Genomic DNA, 23,679 nt, shown 5'->3' with positions numbered 1-23,679 from the left:
TGAAATTAAACTGTGTTCTCCAGTTCCACCTGGGCCACTCTGCTTCTACAGCTGTGCCTCGTGTCTGAACAAGTGAACCAAACAAACTCACCCAGACTTTATTATTATTTATGGTTGTCCTCTGTCATCTCCTCCAGTAATGCCACGGCTTTGCAAACATCAGAAGAGACAGGAATAAACAAACATTTGAAATTGAATTAATATTTAGAAACTCAGGATTGTACTTATTACAAGCAGAAGAAAGCACAGAATTTACTTCATTGAACTTACTGATTCATTGTGGAGTTTGACATCAAAACCCATGTTAGAAAATGTTAATTTAATTTGTCGGAAATTCTGCAGAGAGAATTTTATATTCATTTAAAAAGTTTTTAACTTATACCAATTTGTGACCCAATTTTACCCAAATCTGACTTCAAAGTGCCTCTATGATTACATATGCTGATTTCTGGCTGACTGGGTTTCCAGTGATTTTTTACCTTGCAGTGATCAAAGTGATCCTGTATGTCTCAAAGTGTTATGCATACTGGGGAGTGTAATCCCAAGACACATGGTGAACCTCTTAATCTTAAATCACTGAGTCAAATGTAATTTATGCTGACCCCTTTTTAAAACGTTTGAAATGAAAGCCGCAACAGCATAAGTAGTCTGGTACAATAATAACTACAATGTTACTTTATCAAAGGGGTTGTTTGCTTTCAATAACTGGTTCACTTTTGTATCGCCCTCTGGTCCATAAATGAACATTATAGGGACTCTACAAGGCAGCTGCTTTTACTATGTAGCCTGGAAACCTGTTTTATTTACTCAGTCAGATGTCCAGCAAACCTGAATAAGGTTGGGCCAATCAACCATTTATCCAGTTTTATAATGGTAGTTGAGCTTTGTAATTTTACAAACAATATTTATTTGCTGCTGAATCATCCCATGCCAAACATCCCTGCATGATGTTTACTAAGGAGACTGTTAAAGTGGATGACTGAATGACATACCTCGCCAGCAGACTAGTATATTTTTCTTGCCCTCATTGGTTGTATGTAACACTCCTTTGTTTGGTTGGTTCTTGAGTTACTTTTCTTACAAACCTTTTCTGTTCATATAAACGGACATTATTTAGCAAGCCTGATTTAAGCCCAGAACACCTATAACTAAAAACACAAAGTAACCGTTGGATGACAAATGCTAAGGCCGGGAATATACTGTGTGAATGTAAAGATGTCATTGTACATCTCTCACTGTACAATTAATCATTAACCATGCACAACCAATCATGACTGATGTGCTCACTCTGCATGATCCGATAATTAGACAAGAGCTGAGTACTCACACTGTACGATTTAAATCATGACAGATCATTCACAATTGTCAGTAAGCTTTCCCTTTGAAAACTCCCACAGACAGAGGAATATAGTCGCATATATATTTATTTCAGTTGTATTTACACCATCAAAAGCACTCTCTCTCTCTCACACACACACACTCAGCGTCACCAACAAACAACAACTAACTAAGCAGCTAAGGCGACGTTTACAATAAAACAAGCCTCTGAAAATGGAATCATTTTCATTTGCGTTTTAAAGAAGTTCTGCATTTAGAGGTCAACGTTTTGTGCACACAGATGTGCATGACTTAAAAAGATGTAGTTTATATACCAGACCTGTAGTTGGCGGTGGGACTTTGTAATAAAACACCACACCATCCATACGTCTACAGAGCGGTGAGGTGTAAACATACAACAATGGCTAACACACAGATCTTTGTGTGGGGGGGATAATAAGGTGGGGTTGCAACACCGATACTAAACTACAAAGCCAGTACATTTCTAGTAAATGTCGACTGACTCATGCCAGTCAACATTTTCACATGTTGTCCATCTACTCGAGCATGGCTATTGACTGGAAGTGTAATGCACATGTGCAAAAAGTCAGAGTTTACAGCGGAACTTTGAGTACATGACTAAGGAGACTGGGCTGTTTTCCGAAGTTTGGACTCAGGAACCAGTTTTCAAAACTTTGCGTTTCCGGCCCCCACAATGCCGTTATTTCTTAAACGAAGAGCTGAAACGCAACAAGAGGTTACTGTTTTCGACTGATATTCTTGCTGTTTAAACCAATTTTCCCAGGCAGCAGGAGGTCTGCAGACATCACCTTCCAACTTGTCTCTCGTTCATGTATTTAGTGACAGGAGGGGGGATACAAGACACGTCATCAATAAGGCATGCTTGTCATTGCCATGTTGACGTCAATGGCTTCCAGTTAACAGAGGCGCTTGCAAGTGTTGTCTGTGCCTTAAAATGGTTCTTGGTCTATCTACTTCTCTAGTCTGTCACTTACTGTATGGAAAGAAATGACACAGCAACCATGAGGAAGCATTCATAAATGCCCCAGGTGCCGAATAAAAAAGGTAGATTTTCATCTGCAAATCGTTTTTCAAATCTCTCTAAATCCCAAATAAACAACCAACAGCAGCTTACACACACACACACACACACACACACACACACACACACACACAGTATGTAGCGGCAACACATCAATTCCATCAACCTGGAGGTTACAGAGGTGAGACTGATGTCCTGCTGACATCATGTGAGATGAACCAAAGCAGTGAACAGCCTAAGCAATGAACTCTGCTTGCATGCAGAGTATCAATAAAACATGAGGTGTAACAGGCTCTTTGTCCACCCAGATTGATTTATTTATGGAGCTTCTTTTGCATAATGCTGCCGAAGATGTAATCAGCAGAGCAGCAAAGCCCAATGATCTATGTGTGTACTCTTATCTGATCACTGGAGGGGTGAACGTTGGGCGGCAGGGACGTAGATGTAGCCATGTTCCTAATTAATAGTCTACAGTGTGTAGATGCTGCAGCCATTCCTTTCAACCTCAGCCCTGAAAGCCTTCTTCCTCACACTCATCTGCCATGGAGGAAGATAAGAGGCTCTGGTGATGTTGAAAAATGTTCAAGAGAACTTAATTTATTATCAAACCTTGAAGCCCCAAGGTGGCTTTGCTGCGATATTTGATATGTATCTAGAGGAAGATTAAATCCTCTTGTGGGGGCATGTAGTGAGGAGACTGTGGGCCGAGGAAGAGGGTAATCTTAAAATCCCCCCCTCCTCATATCAAGAGTACTCTCCAGGACATATTGATACATATCCAAAATATGAAGACGTAAAAAAAAAGCAGAGTCTAAGACACTTATTGTGGCACATGAAACATTTTAAATACTTTACATTCTATCACTTCAAAATAGAAAAAAAAAGTTTTAATTTGTCACAGTTTGTACGAAACAGGGAAGTGGACCCAAGTGCAGCCAACAAAAGATGTTTTTAACCAAAACCACAAAAAGGTTAATCAACAAAGTACGTAAAAAGTGACCAGCTGGTAAGGAATGAAAAGCTCAGGGACACTGACTAGTGGTTGGACACAGGTGTGACAAACAAGACAGGTGAACGTGGTGAGGGCAATCAAAGTGGAGGGAAACAACAGGAAGTAGAACTCAACATGAAACACTGGGGACAAGAACTACAAAATAAAAGTAGGAATTTTTACACATGGGGAGTGAGAACCACAAGGATACTGACATAATAACTGAAATAAATAAAATACAAAATGACAAAAGGGGTTCATCAAAACTCACAAATCAAAGACAAATAGACTTTTAAAAAGTCACTACTGTAAACCAAGCAAACCTTAATTAGCTTTCTAGCTAATGTGATTAGACATACAATGTATGTGATGATGATTGATTGATCTCTTTTTGTGGGTTTCGTAGTGATGGAGGAAGTTGAATGTTGCCCTGTCACAGAGTGTTGTTCCCTTCCTCTCACTCTTCCTCCCCCTTTCATTCTCACCCTCCCTCTTCCTCTTCCTCTCTCTGCAGCCTCTTCCATTGTTGTTGTAAAAAAAAAGGTGCTCACTTTTGGTCTTTTCATAGTGCTTACTTCCTGATTGAAGTGATAACAATTAACCATTGAGGTGTTTGGCCAGGTGGCACATATATTGGCCAATTAGCTCAGTAGTGTCATTTTGAATGGCAGTGTTTTGAAATGGTAAACGTGTGACTTTATGTCAGATTGTTGTGTCTTATGCAGAGAACCGTGTTCAGTGCATTTAAAAAGTGCCATTTTGAATTGCAAAATATGTGTAAAGCAGAAAATGTGTTTAGACTTTTGGAGACTTGAGAAGAGGTTTTGCTCTCTGTGTGTCAGTTTAAATAACCGTGCTATGCATGTCATTTAAGTGTGTTAGCAATTGGAAAAAAACGGTATTAAAGGAGTCCACTTGATTCATACCCTGGTTTTATAATAACTTGAGACTTTGCTAAATGTGTGTTCACCATGATTACATCATGATGCAGATTTGTTAAACGTTTTGAGATTCTGCCACCAAAAGGACAAGCAAACAATTTTGAAAAGCTTTTTTTGGGAGGCCAGAGTCACACAAAGCAATAAGCGTTTGCAGCTCAGTTTCATGCAAGTTGCTTGATAGAGTTGATAACATTTTCAAGTCGCGCAATTTAGGCAAATTGGCAGGAATTGTGTTGCATTATTTTTACAATTTGCATCTTTCCATGGACTCTGTATGTAAACTTTGCTTTCGGTGTGAACACATCTCTACACGTATGGTATGAACACACGACCCAAGACAACTGAACTGTCTGTACTATATGGTTGAATATTTTTTGTGATATGCATTTAATCCTGACAACTTTATTATTGGGAGACCATCAGAGGTTAAATGAATAAGGAAGCTATCATGGTAGGAGAAAATCCAAAAAGGATCAAATTTAGATTCATGAAGCATTTTGTAGATGATGATAGTAGGTAGGGGTAGAGGTGGTAGAGGAAGAGTGAGAGGTAGGGGTAGAGCTGGTAGAGGAAGAGTGAGAGGTAGGGGTAGAGCTGGTAGAGGAAGAGTGAGAGGTAGGGGTAGAGCTGGTAGAGGAAGAGTGTGAGGTAGGGGTAGAGCTGGTAGAGGAAGAGTGAGGGGTAGAGCTGGTAGAGGAAGAGTGTGAGGTAGGGGTAGAGGTGGTAGAGGAAGAGTGAGAGGTAGGGGTAGAGCTGGTAGAGGAGTTCATGGCCAAAGAAGAAAACAACTTTCAAATGAAATCAGAGCGACCTTAGTTGATCATGTCATCATGGGCTGACAATGCGAGAGGCTGGACAGAGAGTGCAGCCCAACTTGAGCCGTTTTACTGTACTGGTATATGTAGCACTGACTTGTTTGGTGTAAAATAAATATATACAAATATATATATATATATGCAAATATTTCTGTGCATGTGAACAATCTGAAGAATTTTCTACAATTCGAACTATTTTAGTATTATGGCAAAGCATACTAAAGATGAGAGTGCTTTTCATTATGCCCAACAGTGTGTGGTTGGTTAGACAAAAATCTGTTAATATGAATGAAGTGTGTGCCATTTGGTGCAAACGTTTGATTTTGATAATGCTATATGTAGTTTTGGTTGCAGTGCTTCATTTTGCAGGATATATGAGGTATTTTGCAGTTTGGGTGTGTGGTTTTGTGAATTGTGTTAAGTATTTTGATAAAACCAGCCTAGTTTGCAAAATCGTGTTTTAGCAATTGGAAAAAACTGTAATATTGCTCAAGATTCAGTTTTTTATCATTTGCTACTTATAGTCCGACATGAGTATTGAACTTTTAAAGCTTCCATTGCCATTCAAGATACATTTCCCAGAACACTTATGATGGATACAAAGTGACAACAGGAGGCTGTGAGATCATTTCTAATCAGGTGGGGTGGCTGTGCTGTGTCTACTTATAGCCCTGCAATCTCATCAGATCACTAATCAGAGAGAAGGCCGCTGGTAATTATCCGTCCCACCCCCAGAATGCAACAGGAAACAGAAAACACTTTCCACCCACCTCTTCTCTTACAGCTGATGTTCGGTCCGCCTGAAAAAGCATTAATCAGCTCCCTTCATTCAGGTGAGAACCTTTTTTATTCACAACACTTAAAGACAAACCTCGAGTGAGCAGTGAGTTAAATTCAATTATCTTTCCAGTGAGCCGGAGAATGCTTTAGCCCACGCGTTACATTAGAGACATGCAAGAAACCCTAATGGTATTTAGCTAATTTTGAATCATGTAAGCATGTAGTGATTCTGTTACAAAATGATTATTCAAAGATGGGAGCCGTGTTGGAGGAAGCTCTGAGGGATTGAAAAAATAATCTGCATGTAGATTGAAAGGCTGCTGTTGGTGAAGCTGAACCCCCATGGATTGTCCTGAGATGAACTTTGAACATTTAAATGACTGCATATGGGGGAATGAAAGAGAGCAATGACATGCATTGAATACTCAGAGGTCCCCCCTTTTTAAACTTCAAAGAACTAATCCTAAAGCCTCTCTTCATTTCAAGAAGACAGGGATTAATTTGTAGATGGATTATCAGATGAAACGTCCCAGGGAGTCCGAGAGCAGCAGGCTCAGATTCCCCTCCGTTATTAACTTCCAGCCCACTTCTTTTACTTCTCTGCCACCCAAGTACATTCTTCAGTGTCAAAAACAAGAGAAATGGCCAATAAGTGCTACGTAGTTCTTTCTCCATAATTCCCTAACCCCCCTAACAGGTCACTATCTACGTTCTTTGTCTAAGATTGAATTATTAAAGTCGTGAAAAAGTAGGCAGTCTTTTGCACTTATTATTTGCTGACCATGAAGCTACTGATAAGCGAGATTTTGGTATTTTTAATTAAATAGCAGAATATTTTCTATATAGCGCACATTTGCCCTGAGGATGGTTTTAAATAAAATACTTTTTCCCCTTTCAATTAGCCAAAATGACACCGTCTGCATAGCCATGATATAGTCTAGTTTCCGTGCCTGGCCTCCAGGCTGGTCTCTCTTAAAGGCTTTATATGCGATTTTTTGATCCAGCAGATGTCGCCCTTGAGCACCAGCATGAAACGAAAACAACTTGCGGTGCATTGTTGTGTTAGCATGCTAATGCTAGCGATCTTTATTATGCTCGTATCTTCACACTGCATGTAAATTTACCTGAAATGAGTGTGATCTAGAAACACAGTTAAGCAGTGAGTACAGTATGTTATTCTTCTTTTCTCTAGTCCCTCAATTAAACAACTTTTATACCTGAGGGGAGGAGTCAGCCGGCCGTCCTGGCGATGTAAACAAAGTGAAGATAGGACTCTGAAAACTCTGAAAACATCACAGACAGTGGGACTCGGGTGTTACACCCATTGTAGACAGTCATGACTCACAGAGTTATTTTCAGAGGATATACTTGATTTATATTATATTTAAGTGTGAAAAATCACATATAAAGTCTTTAAAGGGGCCACGCTGACCGGCCTCACCTGTGTCTAATTTACTTCCTATTGAAAATTTCCTCATTCAACCCCACTTCAATATCCCTTTAAACTACTTCTACTGCATAAATACAATACCCTGAGATCTTCAAAGCCCAGATCCTGTATACACTGTGATGAGGACCACATTAGCAGCTCCAGTTCATAATTACCGAAGGAGATGAGAATAAGACAAATAAACTGAAAGTAGAAGGCAGGAGGACTTTGGTAATCAACCTCTCAACAGGTTTCCTCTCTGAGTCTTCACATCATTACAACATATTGACACGCCAGCTACAAGATTACTTTTGATGCCTCCACATATAAAAAAAACTGTCTTCAGGCATTAGTTTCTATTTGGCAAGTTTCCTTAGATAGTAATTGAAAACATCTTAGCTGCATTGAAAGGGAACGTGGGCTATTAAAGGTTAACTTATACTTCATGTTCTTTCATTTTTCAGCTTAATAGCTGTTCTTCATGTTATTTTACAACATGTTCTTTTTTGTTACTAGCTTACATGGTCTTTAACATTTCTAGTCAACATTTTCTACACACTAAATACACACTAGAGAGCGACACAGAGATGCTTCCACTTTTACTGATTAGACCTGACTCAGTGATTTTCTGTTATTTTCCAAGGCTTTACTTACTGTGCACCTTAATACAGATGGACGAGTGGAAAAAGTACAAGTACAGTATTAAACTCACTATAAAATGTCAAGTCTGGCTCCATTTCTAGTGTCAGTGGTGTTTTCGAGTTGGTCTATTGGTTGGATTTTGGAGTGAATATCATCAACATAAAATATTCCCTTGACATTTGCATCTCCTGGATCATGTTTCAGTTTCAGTCATTTAGTCAGCTGCTCTTATCTCTACACTTCAGACAGAAGCATATTAGTACCCGTCAATAGTGTAATGTAGTGCAAAAAAGAACCCTTCCCCCGAAAAGTTTAGCAGGAACAACAATCTGGGATGTAAATTTATGTAAATTTAATTTGCTCTGGAAGGGAAAGTGCTGCTGTGTTTCAGCTTCATTTAACAGGGAAACAAAAGACCTTAGCCTTTCTCAAAACATGTTATTTTCCACCACTTTTTCTGCTACAATAATTACCCTTTTTTCCTTTTAACAGAAATTGAACTTCCAAGGAATTCATGAAAATTGACTTAAAAGCATTCGGGGAAAATTATAGGTGAGCCGGACATGAATTTAGTCTGATTGCAAAATTGACAGAAACTCATTGTAGTGGATGTGTATTTTGTCAACATCCTGATTTAAAGGTAAGTAGACATTGTAAAGATAATCTGACTGGTAATGATAGTTTTTATTGACATCATGAGCAGTCCCAGCAGCTAGAATGGGTTTGATTGATGCACATTAAAGCTGCACATCGTTTAAATCTGATCAATGACTGAGACTCCACAAACATACAGAGATAAAGAGGGTAAAGTGAAGGAGCCGGTGTTTCTGTTAAAGGAGGGTTTCCAATGTTTGTTTTTCTATAACCTTTGAACCACTACAGAATAAGGCTTAACGTCCTACACAGAGGTTTGAATATTTCAGCAGCTTTCATCAACTGCAAATATCAAAAGCAGCTGACATAGGATATACATGTTTTCAATAAAATGTTCTAAAATGTCAAGTGTGCTTAAGCTGATCGGGGTCTTCTGTGCAAGTAAAGGCCCTGATTCACTGAGCAGACGGCAAAAAACACATTTTTGCGACAAAGGCCAACCGTGGCATCGCCTCATGACGCCTTTTGTCTTGGCCAAAAAGTTGTACTTGAACACACCGCAAAGACTACAGCTGACGGCCAAGAGAGAGGAAATGACTTTCCATGCCAGCAGGGGGCAGTAGTCTGTAATCGTCATTTCAAAAAAGGGGAAACCAGAAGAGGATATACGGTATAAACCGCTTTCACGATGCGAGAAGATCATTTTGACACCGCTGTCGCCCCCCAATCGTAATACACGTTCTTCTAATCGAGAATAATGTCTGATAAAAAGTTGAAGTCGTTTACCTGCTTTTTTGTCACTTCTGCTTTTCTTCTTGTACATTGAGTCGCTTAGCTGAACACCAACCGCGCCGACACCAACCGACGCCGATTCAACATGTCGAATCAGCAGAAAGAAGGCAGACGGGGGCCGACGGGTAGCGACGGAGCTGGTGTGTCAGGGCCTTAAGATCATTTTGGAGGAGTGTGCGATTTTGGCCCTTTCTCACTATCAGTGTAGTGAAAAAGAGGTTGTTTCATGTTTTGCTTTAGGAAAGATAAGGCAGGCAATTTAGATTGGACACATTTTTTCCTTACGTGTTGAAATAATCTTTACAACCCGACATAATGTCATATAATATATGAATGTTCTCAGAAGAAAAGGTAAAAAAATCCTGTGCCTTCTGGAGATCTGTTATACGCCTACTCAATCATGTCATAAAGACTGACTGTACCATGTGCACACTCTCCTTGTGCACTCACTCTCCATGAGCGGGAAACGACCATAATCGAAAACAATGGATCCATTCGCATAAGAAGGGCAAAGAAGGGATTTTGATGCAGTAAACCATGACAAAGATGTGCTGTGCTTCTCTCCTCAGCTCTCTCTCAAACCTCTGGTCCCGCACCAGAAGCGAGGAGGTCGTGCATTGAAAAGCTTGCTTAGTCTTCATTGTTTCTGCAACCCCAGCACAACAATTAGTCAACCTCTCCACCTTCAGGGTGCATAAAACAATAATGTTCTTTTAGCTGTATTTATAATAGTCACGTAAGAAGTCATTGCTCTGGTGATTTAGCTTCACATGTCCTGTCACTCAAACTGTCTCATTCTCAGGCTGCAGTGTCTTCTGCCTTCACACGTCTTAGTCTGTCTTTGTTTCGCTCTCTTCATTATCATGCACAGTGCACAATCGTGGCTCCCGTTAACTGCCCAGGAAATATTAGACGCTTTATTTGCACCACAGGGATTTTCTGAGAAAGAGCTACCAGGCAGCACGTGTTCAGAAGTGCAAATGTAAATGCTTCCATCAACCGTGTAAATACTGTGCGGGGTTATTCTGCTAAAGAGTATCAAAGGAGACATTTGTTTATATGAAAATGATCCGCAATGTTACGTAAGCGAGGAAAAAAAACATCTTGGCAGATGGCGCGATACGAGGGAAACAAAGAACAAATACCTAAATTCAGCACTAATGAGGTGAAGTCATTGATAATGAAACCTTACTGTGGAAGGAAAACAAACTTTCAGTTTTAATCCTAAAAAAGAAAAAGTATTGCAGCGACAGTTAAGTATATCCAATATAAATATTTGTTTGCAGCTCGTTCTCATTTCATCATTTCTCCTCAGCGTCTCTACAATTCCTTCCATTCCCCGCTCTGATTATCTTTTAGTCAACCCGTCAAGCAAACACAGATTAGTGCTCCAGCAGAAACACGATCAGCGTCTGAAGGAGGTGACAGTCAAGGTCTGTGCTGCTTTGAGCTTTGAGCTGTTGGAAACTATACTTTGAAAGTTTGGGTGACGGCTGCTCACCGCAGGCGGCACAGGAAGAATTAAAGTTTTTAAAATATGTCAGCCTCATTGTTAAGCTTTTATTTTTTCTCAGGATATAGAGGCAAATCACAGCGAGTAACATCGACGCTGTCTGACTGACAGACAAAGACAAAGCGTAGAAGTAGAAGAAGAAGAAGTTTTAGGGTTGACTTTATTTTTGTGTAAATACATACAGTATGATGTTCACTTATCAGGAATGGATTTCAGTTGATTCTGGGAAAGTGCTTTGGCTGACGGGTAGAAATCAAACCTCAGTCTTCACTTTAAAGCACATCTTATGGCTCTGACATCTCGACACCCGGAAGGTTGACGTCCTTGTAGAAAAAGTATTTTTAAATAAATTAACATGAGGTCCAAAAATCTAGTTAAACTGCAACAAAGTTGTGTTTTGATCATCGCGTCTATTTCCTTTTTAATAAATTAATTTAAACATTTCAATATGGCAGGTAAACATTGTTATAAGCACACAAATAACCATTTACATTTTGTGATATTAACATCCTCAAGATGACAGCAGAAAGGCGGCAAAAGAAAGTCATAAAGTGTTCTGTTTTTGGACTTCACATTCTGCTGAGGGACTCCGAGTGTCTCTGAAAGCACCGAGCTCCTGATAAATCACCTCGTTCTGTCCTGTCAGGTTGGTGGGAGTTCAGGGTCTAATGCTAAATAAAAAACTCCTTTTGGTTTTCTCTGGGAGCGCTCTGAGAGTCCGCCTGGCTGCTGAAGGGCATCTCATGGCCGTCTTCAGGCTGAGCCGCTTTGACATCCTGGTTCCTGTACGTCTCCTTCTTGCTGCACATGAATCTGGCCAGAATCGCCAGCGCCGACACACTGATGAAGATCACGACGGCAATCACCCCTAAAAAGCAAAAATGTACCGAGTTAGTTTTGATTTAAAGTACAAACCATAACACAAGTTACCAGATTATTACTTTTATGGAAGTTTAGAAAATGTTCACAGGAAAAATGTCCTTATGCTCATGCCTACAGAGCTGCATTAATGAAAATGTTGATACCACCTGATGTCTGAAAGGAACCTTGTGGAGTGGGTCTCTGTTTGGGTTGCACATGCACACGTTTGAGTCAGGTTTGAGTCGTTCAGTTTCTATGCTCCCTATATCTGGAACAAACTCCCAGAAAACTGCAGGTCTGCTGAAACTCTCAGCTCTTTTAAATCAAGGTTGAAGACTCACCTGTTCACAGCTGCCTTTCATTAAACAGCTTTAATAAGATTTAAAACTTTAACTCTGCACTGTAACTTTTAACTCTTTTCATATTTTTACTTTATTTATTTCAATTAATTTCATTTGAATTATTTTTATTTGAACATATTTTCAGATTTAATAATTTCAGTGATTTTTAAATGTTCTATTTTAATGTTTCTTTTCTTTCCTCTGTCATGATGCTTTTTGATGTCTTGTGTGAAACACTTTGAATCGCCTTGTTGTTGAAATGTGCGACATAAAAAGAACTTGCCTTGCCTCATACACCTTCCTATTGCTATCACACCGTTTCAGGAGATCTACACGGGCAGTAAGAAACAGTAATGTGCCAAAAATGAATTATAAAAGGATTTCAAACTTTCTGTTCAAATGAAGAAGAAAAAACATCCAACTTGGTTTGACCCATAGACTGGTTTGACAGTCTGAGTGACGTCACCAAGGTCTTTCTGAAGAGGACTTTTGAAGCTCAACAATGGCAGTCGGTATTTTAAAAAAAATCTTTATCTGCCTCACATTTGGTCAGTCTAGAACAGTGGTTCTCAAACTCTTTAGACTGCGTACCACCTCCGAAAATATTTGGCTCTCCAAGTACCACCATTATGGCAGACGTTAAAATACACTGTAGACCTATTTCTACACACATTTCACGCAGGAGGCAAATATATTCATAAAACATACATTATTTATTATTGACTGCTGGCAGCCACACTGTAGGACTACTAAGGGCGAGCGCTAGAACTGGCACTTAAACTCCACACAACTCTGACTTTTGCCCAAATCAAAAAAAGTGCAGAACAATAAAAATGACAACTTTATACCAACAACCTGTTTGGAAATATTTAGTCTCCAGTGTTTCCCACACAAACAGGATACCTGGGCCCAAGTATATTTCCGGCCTGTTCTTATTTAATTTTTCATTTATTCAAGATGTCTATCTGATACATGCATAAAGAAAACAATGTAACCAGATTATTATCTTTATGAAAGTATAGAAAATGTTCACTGGAACAATCTCCTTATTGGTATGCCCAGAGCTGCATTCATGAAAATGTTGAGACCACCTCATGTCTGTATAAAGGCCCCTGGTGGAGTGGGTCTCTGTTTCGGTTGCAAAGAGATACAACATGTTGAACAGTCGGTGATCTCAGACACGCCCACATGTATGCAAACGGATGCATAACTCATAAAATGTAATATAAGATGAGTTATAAAAAAAAAACTTTGCAGATCAAACTGTTAGTTTTCTTGCTACCAGGTTGTAAACATGATTTCTACTGTAAAAACCTAATGGAGATGTCCTTGGCTTCTGCAGTCCACTAAAGTGGATACTTGAGTCACAGTGTTTTGCACTTCCACATTGGCTTCAACAATTGTTTCTGCTTGATTTGACCTCAAGTTTGAAGTGAAATCAGACTATATAACGTAACTTTTTGTTTTGTTCTACAAGAAAACTTTGCAGTGCACTCTTTAGGTACGCAGCTGGAGAGACAAATACTGCCTGACTGAGCTGAACTCAGAGCTGAAGTTGCTTTAAAGTAGAAATGAAAGTCTTTATTCCTGTCGGCAGCTCCATTTTTGTGCATTTTGTGATTTCTCACAAAAGATTCTCATCATTAAGAGCCAGACCTTGTACTTCCCCTCCCTGTCTTCTCAGTCTCAAGATCAAGATGTGTTTTTCCTCGCTTTCTCCCTGCTCAAAATCTGAAACTCTGACACAACTCTTGCTTCTTCTATTTACAGTGTCAAATTACTGACACTCGCGCGACTGGAAATATTCCAGTGTTTGGATATTTAAATGAATAGTTTCCCCCGGGGCTAAGATGGATTGCATTACCTCCAATTAGAGCAGAGTCACTCCTGATGGCGTTGACTAAAGGTTGACCTGGATCCACTGAACCAGGCTGATCTGTGAAATGTGAGAAAGACAGAAAACATAACAAAAAGCAGAGAATCCAGAAAAGAGGCAAAGATTTTTTACAAGGAAAAAAGTCAGGGATGCACCTCAAAGATGAAAGGTGGGCAGGAAAGAAAAGAACGCGTTATAGAAGAGGGATAAGGTAACGATGTGTAGCCTACAGGAGGAGATGAGAGTCCACGTGTAGAAGAATCAGTCAGAGAAGAAAGAGCTTGTTAAAGGATTCAGCACAGACTCTTGTTGTCTGACTAATCTCATCTGCCTATGTGCCATCACTCTGTCTGCCCACTGAGGGGGGGGGGGGGGTTAATGACACAATAAAAAGTTTAATGAACTGTCCTGAGAATAATATTAGAGAAAAAACAGGATGGGCCAGATTAAAGCCATCAAATATAATCAAAAGTTGTTGCTCAAAAGAGAAAAAATACAATGAATTTGATTTGGACCGAGTAATCAAATCTTGTTTTTTACCAAGAGAAAAACCTCCATTTGTGATACAAGGTGAAAAACAAAACAAATTACACCAAAAATCATCACCATGTGTACAGTTTATCCCACCAGTGTTATTTTACATAATTTTGTTACTATACTGTCCCCATGTTTTTCTTTGTCCTGTTTGCTCATTTACTTATTTTGTCCCTCTTTCTAATTCATTCATTTTATTTACTGACCCTTTTCCTTTTGTTTTGTTTTGTTTGTTTGTTTGTTTGTTTGCTTTTGTCTAAATCTGTATCATACCACAGTTCCCCTCTTGTTTGTATCTGTTTTTTTATTGTGTGAGTGTGTGTATGCACATTTTGGTGAATAACTTACAGTCACAGAGTGACTGTGAGGGTTAGATTCAGACCTGGGGCGGTCGAGGGGCTGTAGCCTCTGCGCATGGATTTTAGCGCCCCCTCTGGACAAAGTATGCAGTCCCATTTAGAGCACTGGTAATCTGAATTGGGTAATCTTCCGTGGGTTTGAATCTGACCTCAGCCCTTTGCTGCATGTCATCCCCTGACTCTCTACTCCAAATATTTCCCGTCTCTCTTAAACTGCCCTATCAAATAACGGCAGAAGGACCAAAAATATAACGTAAAACAATCTTGTCTGGATCAAATTGATTATAGTTTTCAAACCGGATTACCTGATCCTGTGTAGCCAAAAAGTGGATTTTTAGATAAACTAAACCTTTTTGAACAACCAGGCCCAGGGACTTTTGTTACATTTGTAAATGGAGGGGCAGTTACCTACATATATATATATATATATATATAATATAGTATAGTATAGTATAGTATAGTATAGTATAGTATAAAAGGGCAGGGTGTGACGGTTGTACCTGTTAAGGAGTGTGTGGTTTCCGCTGTGTAAGGATTAGCAGGAGAAGAGGAACCACAGCTCGACTGCACCAAGGGTCCAGTGACAATAACATGGGTGTCAGGGTGCAGCAGAGCAGCTTTTAGAGGAGTGATGGAGTTAAAGCGAACACCTGACAGACAGCCTGTGAACCCAAGAGAGGCCATCTCTGCCAGCTCGGAATCCAGCTCGTCAGACTCTGAACACAGGCGGAGAGACACGGAGAGAAGAGAGACTGAGTGAGAAGACAAATTGTTATCAGCAAGTTCCAATTACAGACTTGAAATGCAGCTGCGATAAACATTATCTTGATGAGACCCATGGTCACAATGATAAGTGGTATCTATCTACATCTTTATCATGTTAATACCCTCTTTGATGTTACTAAAACCTTCTGGGACAGATTTTTTACCATTCCATTTGCCCAATAAAACTGATAGCAGTCAATATTAAACAGCCATCAAAGAGGTAGCTGAAAAGCTTGGTAAAGGTTAGAGAAAGTTTATTTCATGTTTAATGTTTGAGATAGAAACTGTTTGAGGCATCCAGCATCAAAGTCAAACACGTTAAATTCTGTGCCGTTGCTGTTTGTCATGCTACAGCACATAAAAGGTCGCACTAGTTCCTGCTTCTGCACTTGGTTGGCAGTGGTCATAAATCATATCATGCAGAGTCAACCAATATGAACATTATTTATATAATTATGTATAGGACGACTGGTTCCAGAGTTATTCTCAAAAAGGTATTTTTGCTGTCTGCCACTGTAAATCTTTGCATAATGAGATCAGCACCCCCTCTTTCTCAGTGGGAGTTCAGACCAAGAACTGGGTTAAAACAAAATGCCGGGGGCTGTGTTGGTGGGTGCTTGTCGTTGCAGATACTAGTGTGACAAAATCTTAAGCCAATCAAACTGCCAAAACACTGCTTAAAACAGGAAAGTCATCAAGGAAAGTCTCTCTATTAATTGGCATTGCATCAATGCGCAGGCCTAATTGAAGAAAAATAAGTAGGAAAGAGATTTATTTTGTAGCGCGAAATACAACAAAGGAGGCAATTTGTTGCACCGCTGATGAAATGGAAGCAACTTTTGATCATGAAATTGTTTTTGTGGCAGTTTTAATTAACATCTGATAAGCAAAGGGTCTGAGGGGGCATTAGAAGAGGCCACAATGTGAGTTACGCAGTTAGATATGGGAGTGGTGGGTGAAAAAAAAAACCCCACTGCTTTTCCAGGATATTTTAACTTTGTGTACAAGTGCAGGTTAAATCAGAAAGGGTTTTAAGAGGAAAGGTCAAAAAGGTGATCAAACCATAAGGGTTTATCCTCTGCTGACCGTCAGTATCCTCAGAAAGGTTGAAAAGGTTTTGGTTAAATACTTAATCATGTTGGATAAGTTGCACCTGATGTGAGGCTCATGCAAAGAAAAACTGCTGCTTGATTTGTGACACTTTGAAAGATTAGCGTTTTACTTTCTAAACATTTTTTTAAACATCTGTTTGACTGCTGCAGACACCACATCTAAAAGGTAAAACCTAGTGTGTGAACAAAGGAGCGACTATGCTCCTTAAGAAAGTCACACACTCGCAACACTATTAATAACAGCAGGTGCTAAATAAAATCTTCAGAGACTGAGAAGGTCTGTGTGAACTTCAATTATTCCTGCAGGACAGTTTGATCACACAGCACATCATTACCTGCCGACTAAATTTAGGGGAGAAACAACTTTTCAAACAAATGAAGGGGTTACTGAGGATTGGCCTGTCTGGACAGCGCAGTTTATCATCTGTATTTATTTAATCAGACCTTGATAAGTTTTCATTTGAATGTGATTATTTAAGCAGGGAGAAACAATTTGACTTAAATTATAATATTTAAAAACACATGATATGGTAATAACCTTTGAATGGCCTCAAGGATAAACGATTGACATGGGAGAAACTTTTTATTACAGTAAAAACTGTAATATAAGATTGTCCAAAGCTGCACATTATGCTATAATTTGAAAGCTTGTTTTCCTGTATGGGTAACATGCAGGCAGAGGAATTTTTCTCTGAGGTTTTTTTAATTAAAAAATAACCGGCTTGACCAAGTATTCATGTACGTTTGTTTACTCGCTATATTAAGTCAAACATGGCGCCTTTGTGTTAAAGGGATATTAAAGAAAAAAGTGCCTAAAAATTAAAAGTTTTAAAAACAAGAAAACACAATCAAGCAGGTGAGATGCTTGAATGTGGCGTATAAATACAGAATACGGGAAGATAGTACTGTGTTACATAAATAAATCACAAGTATTAATGTTAATATATTCTACCCTCTGGTGATGGTGTGAGCTGTGGATGATTACTGTCCACCTCTCTGTGTCTCACTATCACACCCTCACTCTAGCTTCATTATCACTTTCTCTCTCTCTCTGGGTATGTCAGTCCCTCCAGTCTTTCCTGGTCCATTAGTTAGGGTGATGGATGACAGCGTTGGCTGGGAGTTACAATATATGAACTATCTTACTGCTTCTCTGATACCGATATGACTGCTGGAGCCCTGAGGCTCAGTATAGAGAAGGCTGGGTCACGTACTAACATGACCATTGTCAACAACTAGCATCACCTTTCCTCTGTCATGATGCTTTTGATGTCTTGTGTGAAGCACTTTGAATTGCCTTGTTGTTGAAATGTGCTATAGAGATAAACTTGCCTTGCCTTGCAATTATCAGCCTAGATGTATAGCTGGTGATTACACAAGAACGATGACTGAGAGAATGTTTTAGGTTTTAAACAGACTGTCAAACAGATTCTGAAAAACAATAGAGAATAGCATCATCCACATAAGATTAGATATTACAGTCTTTATAGAAGAGACAATATTAGATAGAAATTGTTAATAAGATAAGGGCCCAGTACTGAGCCTTGTGGGACACCTTTAAAAACTCTGACGGTATATGTCTAGTTTTGACACACTTAAGTCTTTCAGTAATGTTAAACCATAAACAAGCAGTGGACTCAAACTACTTAAAGAGTATCTGACTGAAATAGTTAAGACTGTTAAATTAATATCTCTTGCTCTTGGAAACTGGGTTTTGTTGGAGTTTAAGACTGATTGTATTATCGACATTAAGATGGATTTTTTATGAAACAATATTATCGATGCAAATTATGAATAAAATATAAGACAGGGCCTAGAACTGATCCTTGTGGAACACCTCTTTTTATTGGTAAAACTAGGATGATGGGATATTAGTAGTAGTTTTGACACAGTGATGTTTTTTTTTTTAGAAAGCTTTTTCTAAATAAAGTACAAGCACTGAAATCTAGTCCAATAACACATAATCTGAATGAGACTGTATTGAAAGGTTTTAACAAGTCACTGAATAAGAAGCACCGTTCTTCTTCTTGTCCTCACTTAAAACAATATTATTTATAACTAATGTAACGGGCAGTCATAGTACAATGCAAAGGTCTGAAACCAGACAGGTGAGGGCTCAAAGTCTAATATTTTAATATTCTAATATTGTTAATTTTTCCAAAATTTGTCTGAGACGATGCTATCTAAAAGTAAATATTTATTTTGCCAGAGGAATGACAGTTGTACAATTTTGGAATAAAGTCATCATCCTTTTAGAGAAGCCAGAGAGGACAGATTAGTCCTGCAGAGGACGACTGAAGTGAAAATGAAATGTTCTGATCTGCACTGTCTGACTTCCTGGTTAAGTTTGACCCCACCCACAGCAGCTCAGACTTATTGGTTGTTATGCTGAATCGCAGGGTGCTGACTCCAATCTTCTAAGTAATTTGTTCTTTTCAATCTCTCCTCATTACCATACAAAGTGAAAGACCTTTTCTAAAGTTATTACCATTACATCTGTCTGAAGGCCCGCTCTACTATACAGACATAAAGAATGTATTACTCACTGCATCCATAACACAGATAAAAGTTCACAATGGTAGACTTTATTTTCTGAACTTCTGCATTTCTGAAAAAACAAAACCATTTGCACGATGCTTTACCCTGCCATATGCCTCACAAAATGCCACCTAAAAGCACTTTAAGTGGGTGGCACCACCTTTATTGAGGTTCCTTCTATTTTGCATCTTCACAATAAAGTGCTGTTTGTGACTGTTTGAATATGAATGCAGTGTGTCTGTCTTTTAAAAGCCCAACAGCTGTTCAGGCTGCAGTTTCCCTTCAGACTTCCCAACCTTAAGAGAAAACAGCAGAAAGCTCCAGAGTAGCGTTTTGTCACATGAAGCCAAACATCTCAGTGCTGTTATGCTAATGAGAGTGTCTAAGTGCTGTTGTGTGCGCTAAGAGAGCCCCCACTTACCCTGCACTCTGCCCAGAATCAGCGTTTTGATGCTGTTGAGTTCCACATCAGATGTCAAATTGAACTCTTCTCTAGGATTCTGGTCGATCTGAAAGATAACATCATGTAACATCTGTAAAGGTGAAAACTTAGCAGGTTGGAAACAAAACTGGGCAAAAATGTGAAAAACAGCATTCAACAAATGGCTGCAGAGATTCAAGCAAAAAGGAAGGTTAAAAAATCCAACTTCTTTTAGGATCTTTAAAATTAAACTGGAATAATTCCCAAAACAGGAAACCAGTTAACCTGTGACATACAGTATATTGCAGTTGCTGAGCAGAGGAGTGTAAGTGGAGCAGGTTTTGAGGTGGACAATCCTTCAGAGAGAGAGAGACACTCTTTGTAATGAAACACAGAGGGCTTGATGTATGGCTTGCAAACACAGAGATTTGAGCTTTAGCGAGTCATTTATCAATAAGACATCTGCTAATGTTGATCACCTCGAGACCAAAGTGGAGCCTCAAAAACAAAGGGGATTAAAAAAAATAGGAAACTTTAGTCTCCTCGCTTTCTTTGACCTGAGCGGTTTCTAACTGATTGAATGCCCAAGGCAAGACTTACCTGGCATGCCTGAGGGGATTTATCCCTTTTCGTCTTCTGTTGTCATATACTAGTTTGACGATTATTGCTGGCTGATGATCTTTATTATATTAATTATTAAAACTGGTGGCTGATGTGTCCTGTGGCTCTCGTCCACAGCAACACATGGACTAGGATTTTCTTTGACAACAATTAACAGCAGTACATCAAAATTGCCTGTAGTGTCACCAATCTTTTCTGTGTATCAGCTCAGATCATTCTTACTTTCACTTAAGGCTGCAGATAATTTTAATAGATTTTAACGCTCGGTTGTAGTTGAACCATGTTTGGGACGTACATGTGCACACACACCAACTGTCCCATTTAACAGGTTCAAGCACATTTATTTGTACATGGAGGTAGATTTATTTATTTTTTTTTGCAGCCAGCAAGATGATGACGTCAATTATGACACACAATTACAAAAGGGACGTAACACGAGACAGCACATAAGGGAAAAATAAAACTATGATGTAACAAGGGCGTAAAAGAGAGAGGAATATAAATCATTAAAAATCGATAAAAAAATGACTCAAATAAAGAAAAATCCTGAATAAATCCAGGGTAAATGCAAGTGTAGGACTAATATGTATGTGCAAATATATCAGCATGTTCAGCTTAGTGATAGCAGCAGAAAGGAAGTTATTTTTGTATTGCTTTGTTCAACACCTTGGGACTAAAAACCTTTGTTAGAGGAAGGAAGATGAAAATCTCTGTGCAAAGGGAATCATCGTTTAAAATAGATAGTTATCCGCTGTAACTGTCCAGTAGGGGCGGCTGTGGCTCAGTTGCTAGAGGGTGTCGTCTCTCAATCCGAAGGTCTGGGGTTTGATTTTGAACCCCGGACCTTCAGCTCCTGCAGCTACATGTCCAACGTGTCCTTTGGGCAAGACACTTAGATGCTCCCACTGCTTTTCCGTCGAGGTATAAATGATATAAGTTACTTCTGATGGTCACTTTGTACAGCAGCCTCTGCCATCAATGTACTGTAGGTGTGACCTGCGGTATGAAAGCGCTTTGAGTGGTCAGAACACTAGAAAGGCGCTATACAAGCTCATGCCCATTTAACATTTAACATCTACTATACACGGACACTGGGTAGAGCTTTGACCCACCAATCAGCTGACTGGACCTTTTCACCTCATGGTGTGAGGAATTCTTGTCTTTTTAAAGATGTGTGCCCAAACCATGACACCAAAGAAAAAAGCCAAGATTGATTTAATAAAGCACGATAAAACAGCCTTATCCAAGCTGGTATCATATTATGATACCACTGAAAGGAACATAAGTAAGCTGGGTTTTTACATCACAGTATACTTGATTTTTTGCTAGTCCTGGCGTGACCTTCAAGGTATCAAAATAAGCAAAGCCAGCGAGTAGCATCGCTGCACAGTCTTATTCTCAGGTGTTTGCAGTGATTGTAGTTGATTTATTTTACGACTCAAAGCACAGTTTGGATGTCAGTATGTCTTTTTAATGGCGCGCCTGGCACCTTAAAGTTAAAAAAATAAGATTAACCCCGACTCTTTTGTTCACATACAGTAGTATACATTTTCAAACCAATCCCTGTGTGTCACACTGTGGATTGTTACTCGTGTGTTTACCTGAACAGAGACAGTGTCTGCCAGTCTCCTGATGGTCACTGAGTGAAGACGTCCATCGGCCAAGTTTGTGACTCTGCTCCCCAGCACCTCAACATCTCTGCTGCTTTGCAAATTGTACCTCAGTTCCAGCTCGTCTGTGCAAGACACAAAGAGAGCGATAGAGTCATACTCTGTAATGCAAGCACATACAAAGTGCATTCAAAAGTGATCTTTCTTTTGGAAAGCTTGTTAAGAGCAGTAGCAATTCCACAAGTTCTAGGTTTTTCACCAAAGCCCCCCCAGAAAGCCAATGTCCATTACATTGCAGTTTTGTGTTTAGATAAAATCCACCAGATTAAGGGAGAGCACAGCTTTATTTGTCTCTGAAGCAATTTGACTATTAAGCCGTTTTCACATATGCACCCCTGAAAATATCCAGACAGTTGTTTGCTGTGGAAAAAATACTAGGGGGGCTGGCAGGAGAAACTACAGGTGAAGTCCAGGTGAAACGTGTGGCTGTTTGGGTTCACACATACAGCTCCTCCTGGAAATATCAGGAGTTTTTCAGGAGTTTCCAGCAAGTGTGAAAGCTCTAATAGACGGATGTGAGTAAAGGAAAATAATGTGCCGTGAAAATCAAGATAACTTAATGATTTTTTTTTTTTTTTTTTTTTTTTACGATGCTGCTGATGCAAAAATGGCAAAAGACTCATTTTACAAAAGTCTTTGATAATAAATTAAGCATATAATCAATTTTCCAAACATGTGCACAGTTTTTGCTCTGAGAGGACATGATAACTTTGCTGACTGTTGCTTAGTGCTGTGCTCATGATGGATTGATGTTGCGTCTTTGTAGATAATATAACAGAGAGTTTCTGGAAACCAGCTGCTGAATTAAGAAGCTACCAACCACTGAACACTGCAAGGATTAATACTTTATCCCTCTGAATAACTCAGAATGTTATAAATTAATTTTCAATTCTATTATTCGTAATAAGTTTCACTGTACTGAGATAATTCGACCCCCCTGAGATCTCTGCAGGCTGTATAGATGAGCACTAATGATAGGAAATAATCCTAATAATCCACACTCATAATGCCCTTTCTAACTTTTCTAATAACAGTCACAGTGTTACTTTCTTTCAGAAACAGACTGATAGGGAATAGTTACTCTTTCATAAGAACACATCTTGATAATTCAAACAGTCTCACAGAGGGCAAAAGGTGTTTCAAGCTGTCGTGTCATAACGTTTCTGAGTGCAGCAGCGAAAAGAAGAGAAACCTGAGAAAAGCCTATTTCTCAGAAAAGCCTTTTTCTCAAGCATCAGACCTCTCTCAGGGATTAAATTAGAAACGTCAGGAAGAGTGCAGGCACCTGATGACAGTTTGATCAACTATTCAACACACTGTCATCTCTCAGCTTTTCTCTCAGCCATTAAAAAAAGCTGAAAGTCACTTCAAACAGCTGAATTAGTAAAACTTTTATTCATGACACAGACTTAGAAAGCACATTCACCCCCCGTGGGTCGAAGGTTACCAAGGTGTGTTTTCACAAAAGCTTTCAGTCGCCTGTGTTTAGCCAGCATAATGAAGTTACAGCAATGGATAATTGTAAATCCGATTATGCTTTGCAGGAATCCTGGCAATGCTCCCTGCCAGCTGGAGCAACGCGGAGCTCTACAGTGATGCGAGTGATGGAAATTTGAGGACAATAAATAATCACAATGGCAAGAACAAAGGAGGAAAACAGAATTATCATTTTATAGTAACTTCACAGACTGTTTTCTCTGAACC

The 23,679-nt window shown here is 39.2% G+C and overlaps 1 protein-coding gene across 1 annotated transcript in view; it reads right to left on the bottom strand.

Moving 5' to 3' along the window:
- Window positions 1-11,019: 11,019 nt before the first annotated feature.
- The window catches only part of LOC132970772 (contactin-associated protein-like 4), a 117,399-nt gene continuing 104,739 nt past the window's right edge, over window positions 11,020-23,679 (bottom strand). Inside the window, exons 20-24 of the mRNA XM_061034514.1 lie at window positions 21,907-22,040; window positions 19,685-19,772; window positions 15,349-15,564; window positions 13,944-14,015; window positions 11,020-11,745 (exon numbers count right to left, since the gene is read on the bottom strand). Coding sequence (XP_060890497.1) covers window positions 11,549-11,745; window positions 13,944-14,015; window positions 15,349-15,564; window positions 19,685-19,772; window positions 21,907-22,040 — 707 coding nt within the window. The 3' untranslated portion in view covers window positions 11,020-11,548. The remainder of the gene's footprint in view (window positions 11,746-13,943; window positions 14,016-15,348; window positions 15,565-19,684; window positions 19,773-21,906; window positions 22,041-23,679) is intronic.

Source organism: Labrus mixtus, chromosome 3 (assembly GCF_963584025.1).
Source record: "Labrus mixtus chromosome 3, fLabMix1.1, whole genome shotgun sequence".
Lineage (NCBI taxonomy): Eukaryota > Metazoa > Chordata > Actinopteri > Labriformes > Labridae > Labrus > Labrus mixtus.
The sequence above is the reverse complement of the archived record's forward strand: the minus strand, read 5'-3'. Positions and strand labels throughout refer to the sequence as shown.